We start from the raw sequence: 21,299 nt of genomic DNA on the forward strand, positions 1-21,299 counted from the left end.
GAGAAGGGTTTGGCTTTAGAATCTCCAGGGCTCCATGGGGACGCTGCCCTCAGGAAAGCGTAGCATCCAGCCTCCAGCTCACCTTAGATTAACACCATTAGCTCTGTCAGTTGCTGTTGCTTAGCACTGTTTATGGAGTTAGCACCGTTAGCTGCTAGCCTTGGGCTCAGCCACTTCCATGATGAGAACTGTGTGCAGACAAATCATACCTTCTGAATTCCACATAGAGCTCCTTTAACATGTGAATGCACAAGGCTAACCACGGTCTGGTGCAAATCACACAAGCATGATGTGGAAACTTGAAACCCCAGCTCATGCATGTACACTGAGAATGGAAATAACTTGGCTAAATATATTTGCATAGTTATTGAATTTTCAACACAGAGGAACTTTTAACACCTTTTGCAGAAGCTTCTTTATGATTATTATTCTATTTTTTTTTGTGGAAACTTCAAGTCATTCCTGCACATTCAAGTGGGATGAAAAAAATCACAGTTAACAAACTCCAACCCTGCAGGAGGCTCCAGGGGGCATTCCCCCTACAAAATTAACATATAAATGAAACATTGTAAGTGCAATATGAGCTCAAAATAATATTTTCACAATTGTAAAATGTGTCTGTTAGCAAACTTTAAGTGTCTTTGGGTTTGATTTTAAACAAAAACCCATCCTTTTCCACCTCAGTTCTTTTCTCCTACCTGAACAGTCTGGAGACGCAGGATGTTTATTGTCTCGCTGCTTTGAAAATTGCTGTTCTCCCACCCTCCTCATCTTCCTCCTCATCCTTCTCACTGTCACTGCCCTGCATGTTTCATAGAGGGGAGAAAGCGATATGAGAATAATAAACATAGCAATGTTAAAGGGTGCTTTTGTCCTTTACCATTATTTTGCGATCATTACTTTTATCTATATTTAGTTTGGTCAGAAATGTGCTCATCTTAATTACCTATTACTTTCGCCTCCTGGGAATCTCTTGACCCAAAGTTAAATGGCCTCTCTGTAATGCATCCAATCATCAGAGTACTCATAGGGGCCACACGATGTGACGAGGATGACACCAAGATAATCTACTTAACCTTCAGGAGTTTCTTGAATAGCAAACAGCGGGTGAGTAAATACACGGCTAAAGATATGACATGTAAGGAAAAAGATGGCAGACAAACAAGTTTTCTTGAACCCAAATCCTCTATTAATTTACCAAAGTTTATCCTTCATGTGTTTTAATTTTGTCCTCTTTCTTCCCCGTGTGTCTTATCTCCCACTTGCGTGGACATTCATGCCAGGTTTCTGAGGAGCATAAGGCAAAATGAGCTGTCAAGAGAAAGGATACATAGTGGGTCCCTGCGTGAACAAATTAAAAATGTGATGTTTTCTCTTCTTTTGTCAAAATTAAAGTGTTTATTTCAATTTCAAAAATGTGTTTTAAATTGATGCACCTCCCAGAAAAAGGACACAGGATTGTTGTATATTGTAAATTTCAGATCTGAAATAGTTTTGTTTCATGAGTTCACTTATATCAACTGTTGCTGCATGGTGAGAAAAATTCACTGTCTATGAGGTGGATTTAAATTCAGTTTACAAAAGCTACCATGACACCTAGTGGGGAAACGCTCTCTGTGCAAACTCTGCTGTCCAACTCTGTATCAACCCTAAACCCTACTCTTAACTAACTTAGATTCAACATCATGATGTTCTCTTTGGATTATAGAGATTCATTTATATCTCTTTAAACACCTGGCTGTCTTACTAAGCCTATGCGTTTTAAATTACAATGAGGTCAACAGCGGATTAAGCTCCAACGTTACAGGCAGCAAATAGGATGAAACAGTCAGAGGTCAAAGGCTTGTAGCCCTGATGGCATTTGGAAGGGATAGGCCAAATTGGAGAAGATTGGAGTCAACCAATGGCACAAGACAGTATGATGCATTTTGGCATCTTATCTACCGTATTAAAGTTGTGTTTAGGGAGAAAAAACAAACATAAAAATGGACAAAAAAAGTACAATTATGCTTGTAATATATTTAAACTCTATCATACATGATTAGTATCTCACAGGCTAATTCATGTAGTGTATCTTAAGACTTGATATATTTAAATTTGAATTAGAACAATACAATGCCTACCACAGTTTCATTCTTAGGAGTACAAAAAAGGCTTTCATACCAGTAGGCAGAGAAATCAAATGTAGGCCACTCGGCTACAGAAAATATAATAAAACAATTAAGTAAATAACCATAGATCACAATTAAATCCTTCAAGTGCAATTTACAACCCCCATTTTCACATTTGTGTGTACTTTATTCTATTTGTTCACCCAGACCACATTTGACCAGGTCTAAAGAAAACAAACTAAATAACTGTCAAACCTGGTCTTGCTTAACATTGAGACTTCTATGTTGTGTTCACACTGAGCGTGAATAAAACAACTTGCCTGAGTGTATTACATCTGAAGTCAACGTACAGTCACAATTAGATGTGAATTCTCGCCAGGTGGCACAATAAACGCAATGTGGATGATGATGAATGATGGAGCGCCACGATAGCCAATCAGCATTGAGATCTTCCAGGGATATGCAACGCTGACGATATACCGGATGATATTCATTCATTGATTCAGTGATTTCATGACCGAGTGAGGCGACTTATACGTGCATATGAAGCAAGTCAACACAAAGTATTCCAGTGTTCAAACTCGCACAAGTAACACAACGCGAAAAACATGACATTACTGTTAAAAAAAATCACTTTTCCACACCTGACCTTTAAACAAAAAAGCTTGATTTAATGGCTTTTGACCTGACCACAGTGGACCAGGTCTATATAAAACATATTGCATTTGGTCTTGCCAAACCTGGACAGGAGGGCCATTAAAACTCTAAAGCAGTGATGCTCAACTTGCAGCCCATGGGCCAAATGTGGCCTGCAATAGTGTGCTGGGTGGACTTCTATTATTTTGTAATTTACAATTAAAATAAATTGATTCACACTGAGATTATTTTTTTGTACTTAAAATGTAAATAAGGTGCCAGAGTGCATTAAAAAAAACATCTAAATAGAGCCTGAACCCTGACAGAGCTCCGGGCTTAGCCTCAAATGTCCTAAATTCCTAGAAACGCCCCTGGGTGCACCTGACCTGTGCAGGGCTGCTGCAACTAGATTTGCCTCTTGGCAAAGATGACAGCAAACAGCATTTTCCAATACTGGCCCCCGGGCAAAGCAAGTTGAGTTCCTGCTTTAAATATTGCTCAAAACATATTTTCATATTGTTGAGCATTGAAGGTGCCTTTTTTTTTTTTTTACCCGCCACCAGATGGCGCCGAGGGTTGCTGCTGTGTTAGTGTTTTGAAACTCCCTCCCTGTCGGAGGCTGACCTCTTTCCCGCGATGACAGTTTCCTGCAGGCAGGCTGAGAGGGACTGGCCGCCCTCACAGCAAGATGTACTGACGGGGGAGACAGCGTTATCTGAGATAAGCTGGTCGGCATGCTGTGAACCGGGCTGGTGGAGCGAATTTTAGTTTCTTTTTCAGGGAAGAGCGAATGTCGCAGGCGGATACTGGTGAGTGTGTTGCGTTGTCAGCGGTGAGCGGAGAGGAAGAAGTAGTTTTTTCGCTGGTGTTTGGTTTACGCAGTGCTGGTGGTGAAGTCGTAGCCCCAATACGTGTCACTTTGTGGAGAGAACGTCACGACTGACTCCGTTCAAAAAAGCTGGCAATTAAGATTTGCTGTGCGTAACGGTCAAACTGTACGCATCGTAACCAATCACTTAATGACAATTTGGATTTAATAGTCGATAGTCCTCTATTCGGCATACATAAACCCAAACCAAACAACACGTATTACAGTAGAAACCTCTACTCCTGTAATCACTTCACGCTTGACGTTGCCATCCGCGGTGTTGTGTTGTGGTGACAGTAGACTACATTGGCAACCAGTTTAAAAGTTAAAATTCTGCAATAAATGGTGTGTAGGTGTGTTGAATGTGCGCCGAATTGAAGAGTACTTTGTAAAGTTTCTAATTATATCGGAAATTCCAACCTTTTAAGTTCGGGCTGTTGCTAGTTTCATAAGGAGTCAAGGTAACCAAAAGATGACATTTTTGCAAAGGAGTTTTGTATGACGTCCTCTCCATACAGGGTAGACACCTGAATAACAATTCAGCCTGTATGAATATGCAGTACAGGCCTGTGAAAACATTTGGTATTAGTAAATAGATAAAACAATGAAGTAATTTTTGGTCTGATGCTGACCAAATGTTTTAGTCATTTACATGTTATTAACTTTTTATTGACTACTTGTTGAAGGAGAATTGCTGTAACATGGAGATTTGGGATAGGCCTTTTACTGCACAGTTATCTGTAGTATCCTTTATTTGATAAACCAACATTTTAAGTAAACAATTAACAAATAAAATATAAAAAAGAATCTAATTAATGTTAGCACTAACCAAATAACTTTGTAAGGCACAGAATCTCATTGCTACATTTATGACACTGAGTAGTTAGCTTGTTGATTCTCTATCATGATTTATGTGTATTCCAGAGAGTAAACAGCAGCATGTCCGTGGTATAATTGTTTGACCTTTGACCTGTTGAGATACAAATTGAAGTCTCTGTGTGTGACAAGATACCAACATTTTACTTAAATGTCAAAATTGTCTTTCCAGTGGGGAAATGAGTAACAGAATGGAGGGTTCGGCGGGACCAGGTGTCAGGGCGAATGGACCCATCGCAGCGCCCAGCAGCCCGGTGAGCTCCCCCACAGGCCCACCTCTGTCCCCAGAAGAGCTGGAGGAAGAGCCACAGTCAACTCTGACAGATGTCACTGAAATGTGGATTAAGTTCGGCAAGACTTTTGCCATTATCTTCCCGATCTATGTCTTGGGGTACTTTGAGTTCAGCTTTAGTTGGGTTCTGATTGGACTCGCCATGTTGTTCTATTGGAGGAAAAACCATGGCAATAAAGACTACAGGATAAACCGTGCCTTAGCATTCCTGGATTATGAGGACAAAGTAGTGAAGCAAAGTGTGCCCACTTCAGAGCTGCCACCATGGGTAAGTCCTCCAGCAGTATTACATTCCTGGTGATATCACCGTCTTGTCATTATTGCTTTGTATTTTGACTCTAATTCAAGCTTCACCCCTCCCTTGAGTGTTCTTCCAGCCAGCATCAAGTATAGGATGTCAACATTGACTGTTTGCCTGCCAAGCTGGCTGATAGGGACAACTTAATTCCCTGCCACGGCCAAAATGTAGTTTGTCATCCCACTGATTTTTTTTTCTCGGTTTCTCTGTGCTCAAAATAATTTTAGCACAGAGAAACCATAGATAGCAATATCCTACTTTAAGACAAAAATGCCACAGACAGGACACACTATTGAGCATGTTCTTACATCCAATCACATCAAGCACTCAGACCAGTACCCTGTCATTTCCTTGTTTGGGTTAGTGGTTAACCTTTTTAAACCCTAGCGTGTGAGGAGGTGAAACTGCATTAGATGCTTAAGCTACAGTTTTTCATGTCACAAGACTTGTTGGTTACAGACGTGCAGCATTTGAAAACTATGGCTAACACTTAAGTGTTCCCAAAACAGGATGCAGTCATTTTATTGGTGGAAAAATGTATTTTGGGGCAGAGCCGCTGCCCGCAAATAGAGAAAGCTAACGTGTTTTTGGCAGTTAGATATTTAAAAATGGCCAGGTGCATGAGACTGTAAGTTACCTGTATTTTACTTAAATCTTGTGCATTAACAATCTGCACCAGTCTTTGGAGGACATTTGTCAGATTGTCAGGTGGTGTTTTACCAACAACGATCAATATGGTGACCATCAGAGCAACCAGGGACGAAGAGATGCCTCATCTCTGACACTTGATACTCTGACACTTTCATTTTTTTCTACAGGACAAAACAAACTTGTTAATGAGAGTCTCATAAATAGCCTTTGGAAAGGTCACACATTCTGCACACAAGCTGCCCATCAGCTCCAGGATCTAATCTGTTCTAGACTCTTTTTGATCATTTCAATCCTGTTAAGCACCCGAAGGTGTTAGAGTCCTCAATGAATAATTTACACATGGCCTCCAAGCCCAGAGGGCTCCTGAGGCAGGCACTGTTAGAGCAGGAGAGCCATCAAACCTGCTCTAATTTTTACTTTCTGTATTCATCTTCTTGGTGTGGTTGCCTGTCAGTGTGCAGTCAGTTTTCCCTGTGCCACAATAAGAAACCATTGTGAAGAAGGAGTAGGCCGACTGGCCTGGCCACACGCCTTCAACATAGCTGCAGTACTCTGTCTGTCTACTCATTCTCCGGCCTCAACCAGCTCATCCTGTCAAAATGACTAGTTCCCAATATGCAATGAATGGAGATTACTCAGAGGACGTACATGTGAGCAAACCAGTATCATTTGCTTTCCTGAGATAAGTTTGCCAATTATTTCATTCGGCTGGTGTTGGCAGAGATCCACAAGAGCACAATGGTTTCTCCAGAAGCTCTTTTACAGCAGTGCATGGAAAACCAACAACATTGAAACCACTGATAGTTAAAATGGAAAACATTGATCATATTGTTACAATGCAGTGTTCTGCTGGGAAACCTTGGGTCCTTGCATTTATGTAGATGCCATCTTGACCCGCTCCACCCACCCAAACACCGTTGCAGACCAAGTACACCCCCTCATGGCAACGGCAGTGACCTCACCAGCAGGACTCTGCACCATGCCACACAGCAAAAAGTGACCAAGAATGGCCCGAGGAATGTGACAAAGAGGTCAAGGCGTTGACCTGGCCTCCAAATTTCCCAGATCCCAATCTGATCGGGGGGGGCAAGGTCATTTGGGAGTGCTGTTGGCATGAGGGGGTGTATTTTGTCTGCAACAGTGTTTGTTAAAGGTGGTGGGTATCAAGATGGTATCCACATAAATGTCAGTGGTTCCAGTTATGATTTTCAACTATATATGTAGTATGTGGAGGGATACTAGTGATTTAAGGAGGCATTTCTACACATATCTCAGCATTTGTGATAAAGGGCTATATATGTAAAATTTGCTTAACTTCACAAGTCTCTAGTTTCTTTTCCAGTGAAGGCTAGATGCAGCATTCGTATATATAGCATTGTAGAAACTTTACACTATACTGCAATTTGCCCTGAGAGAATCAGTGGTCTCATGGGGGCAGAATAATTTATAGCTATCACAGCTACAACTGCTGACTCCTGATCTGTGGCTTCATATGTAATTGGGTCTTAACTCTATGCGTCTGAACTAGGGCTGGGCGGTATGACCTAAAATTCATGTCACGGTATAAATCGAATCCCTTCACGGTAACGGTATATATTGCGGTATAAATTTAAGTGTAAAAGTTATAATAGAAGTGTTTCTGAATGGGTTTTGTAGTCCCTTAGCAAAGCTAAATTGATAAAAAACAACAACAACAAAAGCAAAGATATAATGTATTTTTTAGAGCATTTATTATGCAGAATGCAGATCTCAAAACTCAAAATTAAAACCCAGCACTCTATGGTGCAAAATGTCCCCTGGGATCTATATCAAAAGGTAATTTCCTTCTTTTAGCAAAATCCTAAATTACTGAGTTGTATTTTTTCCACCTGGACCTTTATGCACTGCCATTTCTCCTCTAATCATCACGCTGTAACCTGTGACAGGCTGTTATGATACCACAATTATCACACATTCACATATGGAGTTTTTTGTGGAGCCCCTAGCATCACATAGGTTTACATTACCAAAGGTTTATGATAAACTCTCTTGCCGAAAACCAACTCCCGTGTGCGCACGGCGAGAGAGGAGAGGGAGAGACGCTGTGCTGCTGCCAGAGGAGACACTGAATGAGTTCCCTCTGAGCGGTAAGTCGCTAAAAGAGTCTGAGAAGTCCAGGGCTGTTCATAAAACATTAACTCACTCACTCACAAGTTCTCCAGCAACACGTTGCACGTGCTACGCTAAATCACGGACGTGAACCAGCTCCTCTTGCTCCGCTGTCTCTGTGCTTGCAGCCATTTTCACACTGAGGCAGGTGCAATGACGTCATCGACGATAGGACGGCAGAGCGCAAATCTCTACCATGGGCCAAATTTATATAATTTCTACCGTCTACCGCATATACCGTGCAGCCCTAGTCTGAACATTCAAGGTCTTTGATGTAATTGACCCTTTGCTAAGTCCCGTCTCTCAATGCAGACTGGCCAATCATAGCGCAGCATCGGCCAGCTCCAACAAGGCTCCCACAACTACATCGCTGTGCTTCATAGACTCTTATGCAATTGTTTCAGATTTTCTTCATTTTCAGGCTGGTTTTGTGGATTTCGAGCTAAATGTAACGTGTATTAATGATACTCGTTACCTGAGGAGGTTGGGAGGAGATCTATGTTTCTTCCCTGTTCCAAAACCAAAATCAAACCCTGAAAAGTGTAGCTTTAGCTAGGTGGAAGGTATAGCCTACTACTACTACTGCTATGTTTGCTTTTTATGATTATAACAGTGGATAAAGACCCACCCTGCTCTACAGGAACCCGTGAAGGGAAACAGGGAAACGTTGCCAATATAAAACCATCTCTGTGTCATCACAGTGTATGCAGATGAGCATTGTTTGGCCACCCCACCACCAGCGGTGGTCCGATGGCTGACGGCATGGTGGAAGTGAAACACCTTTCATATACACACAATGCAATGACACACAGCTGATTGAATATCGGCAAAGTTTTCCTTTATTTTCATTGTTTTCTGTCTCGATCGCCTAGCGATGTGGTGGTTCACTTTAACACTATAATTTGTAAATTAAGCTTTAGCTTCAAACTGTATTTATCTTTTGAACCTGTTTTTGCAGCTGAGTGACTTTGACATCTTGGATGTATCCTTCAAACATTTATTGCAGACCCCTATGTCCGCCTCTCTCTGAAATCACATTTTTGTTTGTCCAAAAATGTGATAATATTTCTTCAGGGAGTGTAGTTATTACAGGGTAGGCTTCATGCTTGCTCCAACAGCTTGATGGACCATTACAAATGGGTGGGGTGTAGCAAAGGGGTCAATTATAAAGCATTTCAACACCTGAAAGCTACACTGAGTTCATTACTCAACTTTTCCCAGGCTTGTGAAATTTACACTGAGACTCAGTGCCTCTGTAATATAGAGGTTTCCATCCCGCAATAACATTTTCTATTATCGCTGATGATGCCAGAAAACTGTGAGAAGTTGAGTGGATGGCAGGACGCCAGCCAGACCCAAACACAGTCCCCTCACATCACAGAGCATCCTATCAACACATTCATTATCACACAGGCCTTGAGAAACACAGTGCTCAGCAATAGCCCCAGACCCAATGCATAAAGCCTGGCTGTAAGCAGAGACACAGCGGTGTAGAGCAGCTGTCATGTTTGTTGTGCTGTGAGTCAGCAAGCTTATCTTTCATCTTTATGTTGACCAAGTCGGTCGGTCAGATGTGTGAACCCACAACAGCATTGCTAATGACATTTGGATGTGTAAACCAAACAGTGCTGATTGACAGCTCATTGTTTGCCTGATTAAAGGGAAACTAAGACATAAGAAAAAGGATGTCAAAAGGATAACATGTCCCTCTGGCAAACAATCAGCAGTGAACTCTGACCCCTGGAAGACACTCAGACGCTGTCAGTCTGTCCTGCATAGGGGACACTATCTCTCTCACCTCTGTCACACTAACCTCAAAACTCAATGATTAGAAGCTCATAGCCAGCCCCTGAGTCATCATGAGATTATCATCATTAGGAGCCTGATTGTATCAATGTTACTAGCTGGTACAATGGTGAAAATAGTTGTTTCCAAATACCAATACCCAATCCCAGTGGTCACATTTAAAAGCCAATCGCCTATCAGAACCTTTCTGTGGATTGGTTAATCATCTAAACAGCTATTCAACCTTCATTTCCTTCTCCACCTTAAAGTTTGATGAGCTACAAATGAATACCTGCCACTACTTTCTGAGAAAAATCTGACAGTTGGAGCCATATCCTTTTCTTTTCAGGTGCAGTAAATACTAAAATTCCCAAACATTTCTGAAAATTTCAGAACATATTTGGTATTTTTATTATTATTATTATTATTATTATTATTATCATTGTTCAGCTGTCTGTCAGTTGACTAATCAATTAATTGACTATTGTTTCAGCACTGAAATTTAGCAGTAATTTGTTTGTGTTCTTTATGTAGTTTTCTTATGGATGAGTCATTTCTATTTTCCTGTTGCATTTTTTGGTGCAAATGTCACACTTTGCTTCATCAGGCACTGATGTTTATCAGTTCCAATGAAATGAGTCTCCAGGACTGTAGTGTTAAACTTGTGTATGATATTGTTCAGGTATAATTATGGTGATATTCACGTATGTTGAAAATGTATTAAGAAAAATTAAACAAATAGAATCCCAAATATGAAAACTTTATTTAGGAAACCAAAGGCTGTATATCTATCTTTATATATATAGCCCATGTATAAAACACCATGTCACATCTTGAGTTAGGTATCATCTGCCTATCAGTTCAATCAAATGTGATATGTGGTAATCCATAAAATGTTTAAAAAGCTCCCACATAAATTTAATAGTTCAACATTTTGAGCAATATGCTTATCACTCGTCCTATTTCACTCACTGGGACTATAAACAAAATGGTCTTATTTGAAATATAGATATAGTGGAGAGATATGGAAAAATTGGCAGCCACTGGTGAAAATATTTCTTCATCACAATGCCTCCCCCTGGACAGTAAAGCATCATCAGGTCATCATCAACATGACGGAATACAGCATCTACTGTCAGGGCAGACATTATAGTGTACAATAACAGGAATGTCTGTAGTATTATCTTACATATTTGTGAATTAAGGTACACATTATGAACTTAAAATATATGGTTATTGTCTGTTTGTGGTCCCTGAGACCTACAGGCTGTGCTGGCAACACCACCACCTTTGCCAAGCAACAATGGCGCACCAAACTTTAGCAAGCCGGGGAAGACAGGTGTCAGATCTGTGTGGAGCTTCACAATGTAGCATTATCGAGGCAACAGTTGAACGGTGGACAGAATGACACATACTGTATAAAAAACCGTCACACTCAGTCTTATGTACGATCAACAAAATGAAGCACATCTGCAATATATTTGCAAGCAGTAAACCAACTATGATCATCGCTGAAATATGGATTTTGGTAGAGTGCCTGTCGCCTTGGCTCGCACTCTCAGCAAATATGCCTAGAATGAGGCTTGATAAGCAGTGTGGGCAGCAGCTCATAGTTAACAGGCCAAGAATGCCTGAGGTAATGGTACAGATTTATCTTGGTGAAGACAAGCTGATGCTGCATGACTCCCTACTGCTGTCAGACACAAACAGATGCATATATAGAGGCTTTTTCTGTTGTTGTCTCACTGACACTTACGAGTATTAAAAGATGTATTGCAGAGTTTGATGAGGAACTGTCTCATTTATGCGATAACCGTGACAACTTTTAAAGATGTGTATATGTACCACCAAGGAAGCGTTGGAGACACAAGTGTAAAAATTATACTTAATTAATTAGCCAAGTAAACAAATATTTTGGCCAGTAAATTGTCAATGTTGATGTTATAGATAATACAGTAATACAACAGATATTCTCAAGGTAATCCAGTAGTTTTATTTACAGTTTAACTAGTGTTGAATGCTAAAATATTTACTTTGTAAATATTATTTGAATATTTAGGCAAGAACTAACTTTTTTTTATTATTGATTATGCTGCAAATGAATGGGTTAGTAATTTATCCTATAAGATATAGTATATATTAAAAAATAAGTCACTGTGTATGTGTAAATCTGTAGAACTATTGTAATAAGTTCATTCTTGATCGACGAAACAGTTGTCTGACAAAGAAAAGTCCACTTACTGGCATTTCCGGAGCTTTCAGTGAGAGCTGCGGTCCAATTATCAATTAGCTGATCGAAAAGAAAATATTAGACAACTGTTTTTTAATGACTGAATAGTTGTTTTAATTAATATTTTAAGCAAAAATGAAAAAAGGATGGTTCCAGTCTCTTAAACATTTGCTGCTTTTCTTACTCGGACATTATGGTCTTACAAATTAAGACATTTGATGATGTCATCTTGGTTTTTTGGGGGGGTTTATAGGCCAATAATTAATTGATTAATGGAGAAAAGTAGTTGCCCTACTTCCAACCACATCTCACAGTCTTCCTCAACAAATAATAATAGTAATCAGTTGCTCAAAAACAGCTTGTAAGTGGGCCTTGAATGAAATTTTGTTAAACTATACAAACATAAAGTAATATTAGCTGAAGGCTGCTAGATACTAGGGAGTCAGGTATAAAAACAGGCAAAGAGACTTTAGAACCTGAAATATCTGGAAAATAATTAAATTAAAGTAAAAGGCTTTTACATTTCCTATTTTTCATTCTAATGTCACCACTTTCTGCCATTTACGTTATCAAACACCACAAATCTTTGGTCTTTTGCAACATAACCATCTGAACTACATAATCTGTAACTCAGTGTGTCCATCCATGGTCACTCGATTGCCCTGTAATCCTTTGATCCATATGAGCTGGGAAATCATAAAGTTTGTGACGAATAGAGCAAAGATAAGCAGAGCGAGACTCCCATGTGCAACCTTTAAAGCTCTTAATGTGATTAGCAATACATGACATAAGATATGGGGCTGCAGCATGTAGGCCGCAGGTTTATACAGTAGAACCACATTCCTGTGGAAGCAGACACAATACAAGAGCTGATATTTGAGCATCAGTCAGACTTTTGTATAGTATGCTGATAGCAAGTGTTTTGACTGGATGTCATTTAAATAGGAATCAAGCCTTCCTACTTCTGTTGCAGTAGCATAAAGCACCTGTGTGCATCATTTCTAGGCATTTGCTTTGAAATTTGCTTTGGGTTTTACAAGACTTTTCCTTGCTTCAGACAGGGCTTGTCTTTTTTTTTTCTTATGTAGATATTGCAGTTATGTGGTGTGGGTTTTAAACCACATGGCCATGAGGACTCCCTGACCCTTGCTTGATATGTTCAGTATCTGAATGCCAACTGCAGGCTGTTGTCTTGAGAGTGTTTGGCAGTTGAGTTTAGATCAGTTTAATTGACTTTGGATTAATTCTGATTGGTTTATCACATTTAACTGAGTGAGAGGAAGTGACGGTGGAGAAAAGGTGAAACCAAAACAGACAAATGAAAGGCAGTACTGTAATGCAAATTCATGCCCTCCCCCATGCAGGTTTGCCTTGAGTAATGTACGGCTGCACCAATCATACTAACATTCACACTATTAAATCAATCTATTAACTTATTGTTTGATATACCGATACTAAAGACCCAAATATCCATCGTAAGGGCCCTGACACGTCAAGCTGACGGCTGGCCATCGGTCACTGTCAAGCTGTCGGTGAGCGTCTGTTGACCTAGTTTTGCAGTATGTCCTGCACCGTTGGCACTAGTTGGCCTTTGTCGGCTGTTTATCGGGAAATTCAGCATGTTGAATGGGCATTTGACCTGGTGGAACGACATCACTCTGATTGGTTCATCTTAGTGCATGAGAAGAGAGATGGAAGTGAGGAAAGAAAACAAACAGCCAAAGTCAAGAGGGAGTGATTGGCCACTTTAGCAGAAATAGCCATTATTCGCTAACCCATGGTAAATGTTATTTGTTCTTTCAACATAGCGTTGTGTTCTGTATGTGCTAGATACCTAACTAGCATCTTGAATCCGTCACATCTGTCTTTTAGTTTCCCTTTTTTAATGGCGAATACAGACTACTATTGACTGCTGGTATGAAGAGTTATTTCCTCTCACGCAGGTGCAGAACATACCTACTTCTTGGTCTTTGCGGCCTGTTCAAGCATAATTTTTTGGCAGAGGCACAGGCAACGTGAGGTGACACAACAGTCGGCCTTTGTCGGCACTAGTTCTTTGATGTCAGTGTGATCTGGCCCTTACCAGAGTGTAAGTGATTTCTTGAAGTCGTTTGGTATGTCTGACGACCAGTCCAAAAATTTAAAGGTGCTCATGGTATGTTTAGTATTTCTACTTGATAATTGACTTAAACAGTTAAGTCTAATATTTTATCAAGATAGTTAGTTGATTAATTGGAGAAGAACAGCGCTTGTTATCTACATTTTATTTTTAAGGATGCACGATAATATCGGCACATCATCGGAACTGGCCAACATACTGATAATATGAGTACATCATCGGTATCGGCCAAGGTGCTTTTTCTTATTTTGCACAACGAATGGATATTACATACATTGAAAAACATTCTGTTTCAAGTCTCCATTTGCTGATGGGCCATCACAACAATAGTATGCATGCATAATATGATGTTATTCCACTCCAGAAGAGACTTCATGATCACTAAAATTAGGTAGGGAGAAAAGTGGATATATCGACATAGGTATCAGTTATCGGCCAAATAAGTTGTTAACATATTAGCATATTGGATATCAGCAAAAAATCCAATATCGTGCATCCCTATTTATTTTATTAGCTTTTTACAAGCTTTCAAAAAACTAATAAGTTCTATTCTCTGATGAAGCCTGTGAGACGTGACTGAAAGCTCAGAAAAAATAGTAACTGGACTTTTCAGTTTAGAATTTGTCACAAATATCTTTGCTATAATGAGGTCTGCACATCTTTTAAATATTTCACTAAATGACAACAGAGTAGAATCAAATCTGGATTACTTTATGTTGTTTGTATGCAGGACTGGAAGTGTTCAGAGGGCTGTACTGTGCACGTCATACATGTGGGCGTGTGTAACTATGAATATGAAACTTGGCTAAAACTCAGCTAAACCTTGTCGATGGACAGTTAAAAGTTAAAACAAACTGGTTTGAAACGGTCAGAAAAGGCTTTTTAAATTCAGAAATGGAACGTTACTACGAACCGCAGTGTAACTGTTTCTGTCTGCGCCTCATTTTGTTTCACTCCACCTTGTCTTCCTTTCCTCTCTCTGTGTACTCGTGTGACATGGCATGGGTGGGGCTTCCCCAGCTCTTTTGATGTGCCAAAAGGCAGGGCTCTGCTCCACAGCAGAGAATGGAAACAATGTGGTGGAACAGAAAAGTCTTGTGTTGCTCTGTCCTGCTTTTTTACCTCCAGAGTGTTTTTGATGTTTTCTTCTAAAACTCTCCTCTCCTGCACACTGGATTTAAAAAACGACAGTGACTACTCGGGTTAAAGTGCTGACTTAACCACATTTGTTGAACTGAGTACAAATTGTTGCCCTTATACTACATATACACCCAAAGGATAAAAGGCATACAATTACTACAATTTTGACATAACATATATATGCAAACACCACCAAACATACTCATTGTTTTAGTGAAAATTCAGTGTGCTGGAGTAGATCCAAAACCGTTTTCGCAACAGTAAATTCCAACTTAATGATCTTGGAGCTTGAACAACTCTCCTTTCCCTCTTCACTCCTTTTTATTGGACTTCTTTTCATAAAGACGTGCCATTTACTAGAGAATTTTGAAGTCATATTAAACTTTACAAAAACTAATCAGTTGTCTTCCACTCTTGGAGCTTTATGTCCTCCTGGTAAACCTTTCTTTATGGTTTAGAAAGCGACATTTTGGTCAGGTATGCCACAGTAAGTTGTGCTGTTATTAGGGGTGTAACGGTACACAAAAATCTCGGTTCGGTACGTACCTCGGTACACAAGTCACGGTTCGTTTTTTTTTTCGGTACAGTAATGAAAAAAATAGACAACTATTAAATATCTTTTACTTATTAGTAACCTTATTAAAACATACCACCACAGCAGTTAACTCTTTTTACACAATGTTTGAATGAAACAAATATATATAAAATCCTGCTTTTTCACATTGTTTGAATGAAAATAGAAATATAAAAGTGAAAAATAAAATCCTGCTGTTTTTTTAACACATTTTTTGAATGAAAAATATAAATATAAATTTCTGCTTTAACAGTTTTAATCAATTAAAATAAAAAGTATAGTGCAGCTGGTCAGCTTTAAAGCCTGCTCAGATTCAGTTTTACTAGGAACTTACTTAGCTTTCCCACTTTGTTAAAGTGCAGTAAACAAAACATGCTTATATCTAAAGTGCAGCTTAAACAATTTTACTCAACTTATTTCTTTAGCGTGATGGTCAGGGAAACGCTTTTTCTTTTTAAACGACAACGATATCGTAGTTTGCACCAGATTGCTTTTTCTAGTCGTGCCGGTTAACGTTGAAACTCGGGTGGTGTCGCTTTAGATGCGTTAGCATGTTAGATGTGTTTCCAAGTGCATACCCGACCGCTGTTCTGCAGTGCTGGCACACTGCTTTTGTGTCGTCCACTTGTTTATTTCCATCTTCATATTTTACCCTGAAACCAAAGTGTTCCCAAACGGAGGACTTAAGGTTTGTGGGTGGGTCTTCAGGTTCGTCAGGCTCACTTGCCATGTTGTCAAAATGCGAAAATGCGCTGCACAAAGTGAAAGCGGAGATTTATGGTCGGACTCGGTCCGTCACTCAATTATGTCCGTCTGGGAACTAGATATTTTAAATGGTTCGGCTCGCAAAAACGGAATTAAAATAAAACAAAATAAAATAAAATAATATCCTGTGCCCAATAATTCGGTACAGGGTCGTGACGAACCGAAAGTCGCGTACCGAATGGTTCGACACAAATACATGTACCGTTACGGCCCTAGCTGTTAGTCCTACTTAAAATTCATGTTGACACAGTTTAGTGCTGCTTGTGAAATGTAAAATATGAAATAAGAAGCTAGTTTTCGTACTCTAATTTTGTAACCTTGGAGGAAAATTAATTGATTACTCTAAACTTATAACTGACCTTAAGGATCTTGATTTAGAGAGTGTCAAAATTTGGCTCCAGATACTCACTATTAAGCAGTTAAACTGAGAGTCAGGGCCAGCACTCTGTTTGGCTCTGGCTGAGAGGGGACCAGGGTACGATGCTGCCACATATTCAGTTTCCATTCAAATGTATTCAAACTACATTGTCCCGCGAGGGATATTTAGCTTGTCACAGGGTTTACAGTAAAAACACACCACAAAGACACACAACATGCTGTTAAAGCACAATGAATAAGGGGTTTCAACAACACTATTTCTTTCTTCAACTGCGATCACTTCAGCAGAAGCAGTTTGCAGAGGGGTCAGTGGCATCATTTGCTTGCCAGTTCTTCTTGGAAAGAATCCTCCTTTAACATAGATCTGCTAATATGTTACACTAACAAGCTTATTGACAGGTACGTTTTCAATGCTTAAAATAAAATTGAGTGTATTGTCTGCATAGCACAGCAGCACCTTGTTATGGGGCCACAGTCATTTTAGTTCCAGGAAAAAAAACAAAGCCAAGTTTAATAATTGTCAACATAAGTGTTATTTTCTTACCATTTAATATGCAATATTGTGCATCATTTTTAGGCTATCAGTGACATATATATACCCCAAGCATGCAGGGAGCAGTGGCAGCTAACTCTCTTGCAGGCCGTACAATCGAAATCTATTAAACATCAAAACCCAGTCTGGTTCTGTCCGCCCTCAGCACAATAGAGCACTCAGATTTCCTAGACTGATCTCTCTCCTGGCTGCTGTCTATCCTCCTCACATCCTCAACAGCTCGTCTCCCTCTCTGTCTGAGCCTAAATATAGATGTCAGCATGGAGCAACCGTCTCGTCATATAGGTGTCCTGTTTCTGCACCTTTCAACGCCTTTAGCAGTTTGAGGAGAAGCTGATTGAGCAGGTTTCCAGGTTGTTATAGTTGTCGGAAGCTGACGTTGATTTTCAGTCAGCAGGCAGTGACGGGACTTAGATCTAAAATGAAGGCAGGGAATTCTTTTAGTTAATTAGTTGCTTTATGAGTTAATGAATTCCAGAAATGCTCGACTGAATTATTCATCCTCCCCCACACCCCTCTCTCTCTTACACACACATGCATGCATTGTATTGGGGGTGTGGCTGGTAAGGAAGGTTAGGATTTCCAAACAGCTGTGACATAGTTGGACTGTGAGTCTCACCCACTGGGCTCGCTTTGACACAGAGAAAAACACACACACACACACAGGGTAGGAGGGGCTGCTGGTTCCATAAAGGTTTTGCCTCATTCTGTACTCCCATTTTAACTTGTTCCTCAAACATAATCCTCCATGTTAGCTCTGATAGCTTGTGTATATATTCGAAAATGAAAAAAAATCCAGCCCATTCACCAAAAGAAATTTTTTTGCGTTCTACATGTCTGTAAACCACAAATTTGTTATATTTGGCTGCTTAATATTTGTCATATCAGCATTTCTAAAGTGATGTAATCTATGAGCTGAATTTGTCGCCAGGAGGTGGAGGGGATGGTGGATGTCACCAAGGCGAGATGGCTGCCAAGCTGCTCTGTACTGTTTGACACCAATAAACAACAAAAATTGGCTTACTCATCAATCTTTTGTAGCCATCTGTTGGTGTTTTTCCAGTGGCTTTTTAGGCTCCAGACATGGGTGTTTCATAGCAACTTGTCGGGAGGAAAAGTGCTATGAAAAGTGATTGTTTTTTTCCAGAGACATTGCTGTCTTTCCTTCCAGGATTGTGCCCCCAAACTAGGTGTACACCAAAACATGATATTTTCCTAACAGTAACCAAGTAGTTTGTGTGCCTAAACCTAACCACACATTAACCGCAGTATTGTTGAAATACAGAGTTTCAACATATCCCCTACATACTAACTCGCAAATGTAAGGTATCCGTGGTTTGCACAACCATATGATGCCAGCGATGTAATTTTTTTATTTTTTTTATTTTTTTTGCAATTAGGTTATGTTGGCTTGTAGACTGCTAGCACAGGTCTCCAGTGCTTGCTAGTCATTTTTGATGAACATTGGGTTATGCTATTTATATGGTTCAAGTAATTTTTACACAATGTAATTAGGGCTGAACTGTTTGTTGTTTTTTAATCGTCATGGGGATATAAACTTGCGTGATACAAAAATTGCAAAAGACTCAATATGCAGCTTTGAATATACTAACAACATATTGAATTAAATTCTGTCTTTAGACACTATTTTGTTTGATATGCCATGCTGTTAACTCTCTGGCCAGTCAGACCGAACCCTCGTCATTAGGCATTGTCCGATTGGTCAGAATCTGAACGCGTGCAAGTGAGACAAAAGATGTAAATGCCAGGGAGTAACTTATGCCAAAAAAATAGCATGTCAGCTGCCTGGCAGTTTTTTGGATACAGAAGAGATGACAAGCAGAAGCACAGGTACTATACAAGTCTTAGTCAAGAACCGAGTACACTTTAATATCTGTTTATTCATCGAAAGAAGTATTGTGACGTTCATCAGTGTTATTGCATATAATCTTGCTGCCCTACTGGGTGGAGCATGTTGCCATCAATAAATTTGTACTAAATCCATTTTGAGAGTCCATGACTGAGAAGATTATCAGTGTCTAGAGGCCTCCACTGTGTATTTTTACATTATGAGCCATTGGGTGAGATTTGAAAAGGAAGTCTTCTGGAACAGGAGGCTAAGCTAAAGCTTTCAGATTTTCTGCTTGGACCACATTGAAGAGATGAATGACCTTTAGAAACCTTTGTCCTTCTTCACTCAGAAAAAAATGTAGTGCCATTGTTGCTCTAAAAAGAGAAATGTTCCTATTTTTTTTAAGGAAATGAATCCGTTTCCTTGCTTTGTTACGGAAGCTGTTATAAAAATACATACATTCATTTTTTTAACCACTGTTTTGTTCATTTCTGCCAGTGTCATTCATTTTCTCTCTCCCTCTCTGTTACCTCTGCGTCAGCTTTGTTTCCTCCTCCGCTCATGTATTTTGAGTTTTATCCCCAGTTTTGTCTCCACAAGCTGAGTCATGTTGGCTGCTTCATTAGTACCTCCGAAGTGTTGTTTCCTGTTTACATCATGTGAATGACTGTCATTTGCTTTTTGGTCTGAGTTTTAACTGCACCTCTTTCCCTTTACTTTTTCATTTGAACACTGTTGCAGTGTTGCTTCCTCTGTTGCTGTTGTTTACCCTTAAAGGGGAGAAAATTGGGCTTCCGCAGCTGCCTGTTTATTGGACAGATGAGTCATTCTTTCCTGCATTTACTTCACGGTTCCAACACTCCTTTACTTTGTTTTGAGTTTGCAACAGATGCAGCTGGTGTAGCTGACTGCTGTGATGGTGCTGACCATAGAACAGATCACAGCCACACCTGGCACAGCGCTGCTTTACGCAACCTTGAATAAACTTGCAGTGTTCACCGTAACGTGGACAACCAACAATGTGTGGCCCATTTAAATGTTTGGCTACATTCCAGTAACTTTGACTTCTCTGTCCTCTCGACCTCAGTTGGACATAGTGATGATAAATGATGTAATGTCATCCCTTTGCTTTGTTGCTATTCATGGTGCATGTGAGAAATAAATGGTATCTTACTAGAAGGTATTTAAACAACAGTAGTAGAATAAGACTTTGACAGCAGCATTTACAACCACCACTCTTACTTTGGACCGTACCATGAAGTTGTTTTTGTCGGTTGTTTCATATATTTTGTCCTCAGTCACTGCAATTTCAATAATGTGACAGTTAGCATGCAGGTTGTGCATTAGCAATAACAGCTAAAAAAAGAATATTTTGTGAAATGGCTCAGCTGTTATTTAAAGTTTCCAGGTGATTTGTCAAGCTGGTTGCAGATTTGTGACAAACCAGATTACTTTGGCTTATCTGATGCTTGACTTTTGGGGGCCATCTGCACAAATTTTCAAACTATTCCAAGCACTTGACTTTTTTGACATCTTGCTAGTTTATCTGTAAGCCTGTTACATGTCATCAAACAGGCCCAGTTAGAGTCATGCTGGACTGTTGGTGACTGACGTTAGAAGAGAGCGAGTCTAAGTTGCATAACTATCACTTGTTTAAATGTCCTTGTCTAAGAATAACTAAAAATAATGTATCTTGGTGCTTCATGAATAACTACAGAGCATTCAAACACTGATTTTGACATCAATGACCATGGCAACGACCAAAGCTCCAAAGCATTTGGGTCAGCTGTATACCTTCGGTTTATCTTTGGTATTTCTTTACTGCAACTTCTTGTAATTTATCAGCCAGATTATACACCAAAAGAAGATACCAATCAAGGGTTTTGAATTTTGGTGAAGGGCTTTTTGGCTACAATAAAAGATTGTGCCATTAATGACAATATAATAATAATAATAATAATAATAATAATAATAATAACAATAATGTCGCACATCACATTTACAGTATAAAACTTAACTGATT

The 21,299-nt window shown here is 39.6% G+C and overlaps 1 protein-coding gene across 4 annotated transcripts in view; it reads left to right on the forward strand.

Moving 5' to 3' along the window:
• Positions 1-3,398: 3,398 nt before the first annotated feature.
• The window catches only part of esyt2a (extended synaptotagmin-like protein 2a), a 66,784-nt gene continuing 48,883 nt past the window's right edge, over positions 3,399-21,299 (forward strand). For 2 of the 4 annotated variants that reach the window (XM_033650212.2, XM_033650213.2), the window contains exons 1-2: positions 3,399-3,556; positions 4,664-5,051. In XM_033650212.2, coding sequence (XP_033506103.2) covers positions 4,671-5,051 — 381 coding nt within the window. In that variant the 5' untranslated portion in view covers positions 3,399-3,556; positions 4,664-4,670. The remainder of the gene's footprint in view (positions 3,557-4,663; positions 5,052-21,299) is intronic. The other 2 variants (XM_033650215.2, XM_033650214.2) reach the window with 1 other exon arrangement.

Source organism: Epinephelus lanceolatus, chromosome 12, assembly GCF_041903045.1.
Source record: "Epinephelus lanceolatus isolate andai-2023 chromosome 12, ASM4190304v1, whole genome shotgun sequence".
NCBI lineage: Eukaryota > Metazoa > Chordata > Actinopteri > Perciformes > Serranidae > Epinephelus > Epinephelus lanceolatus.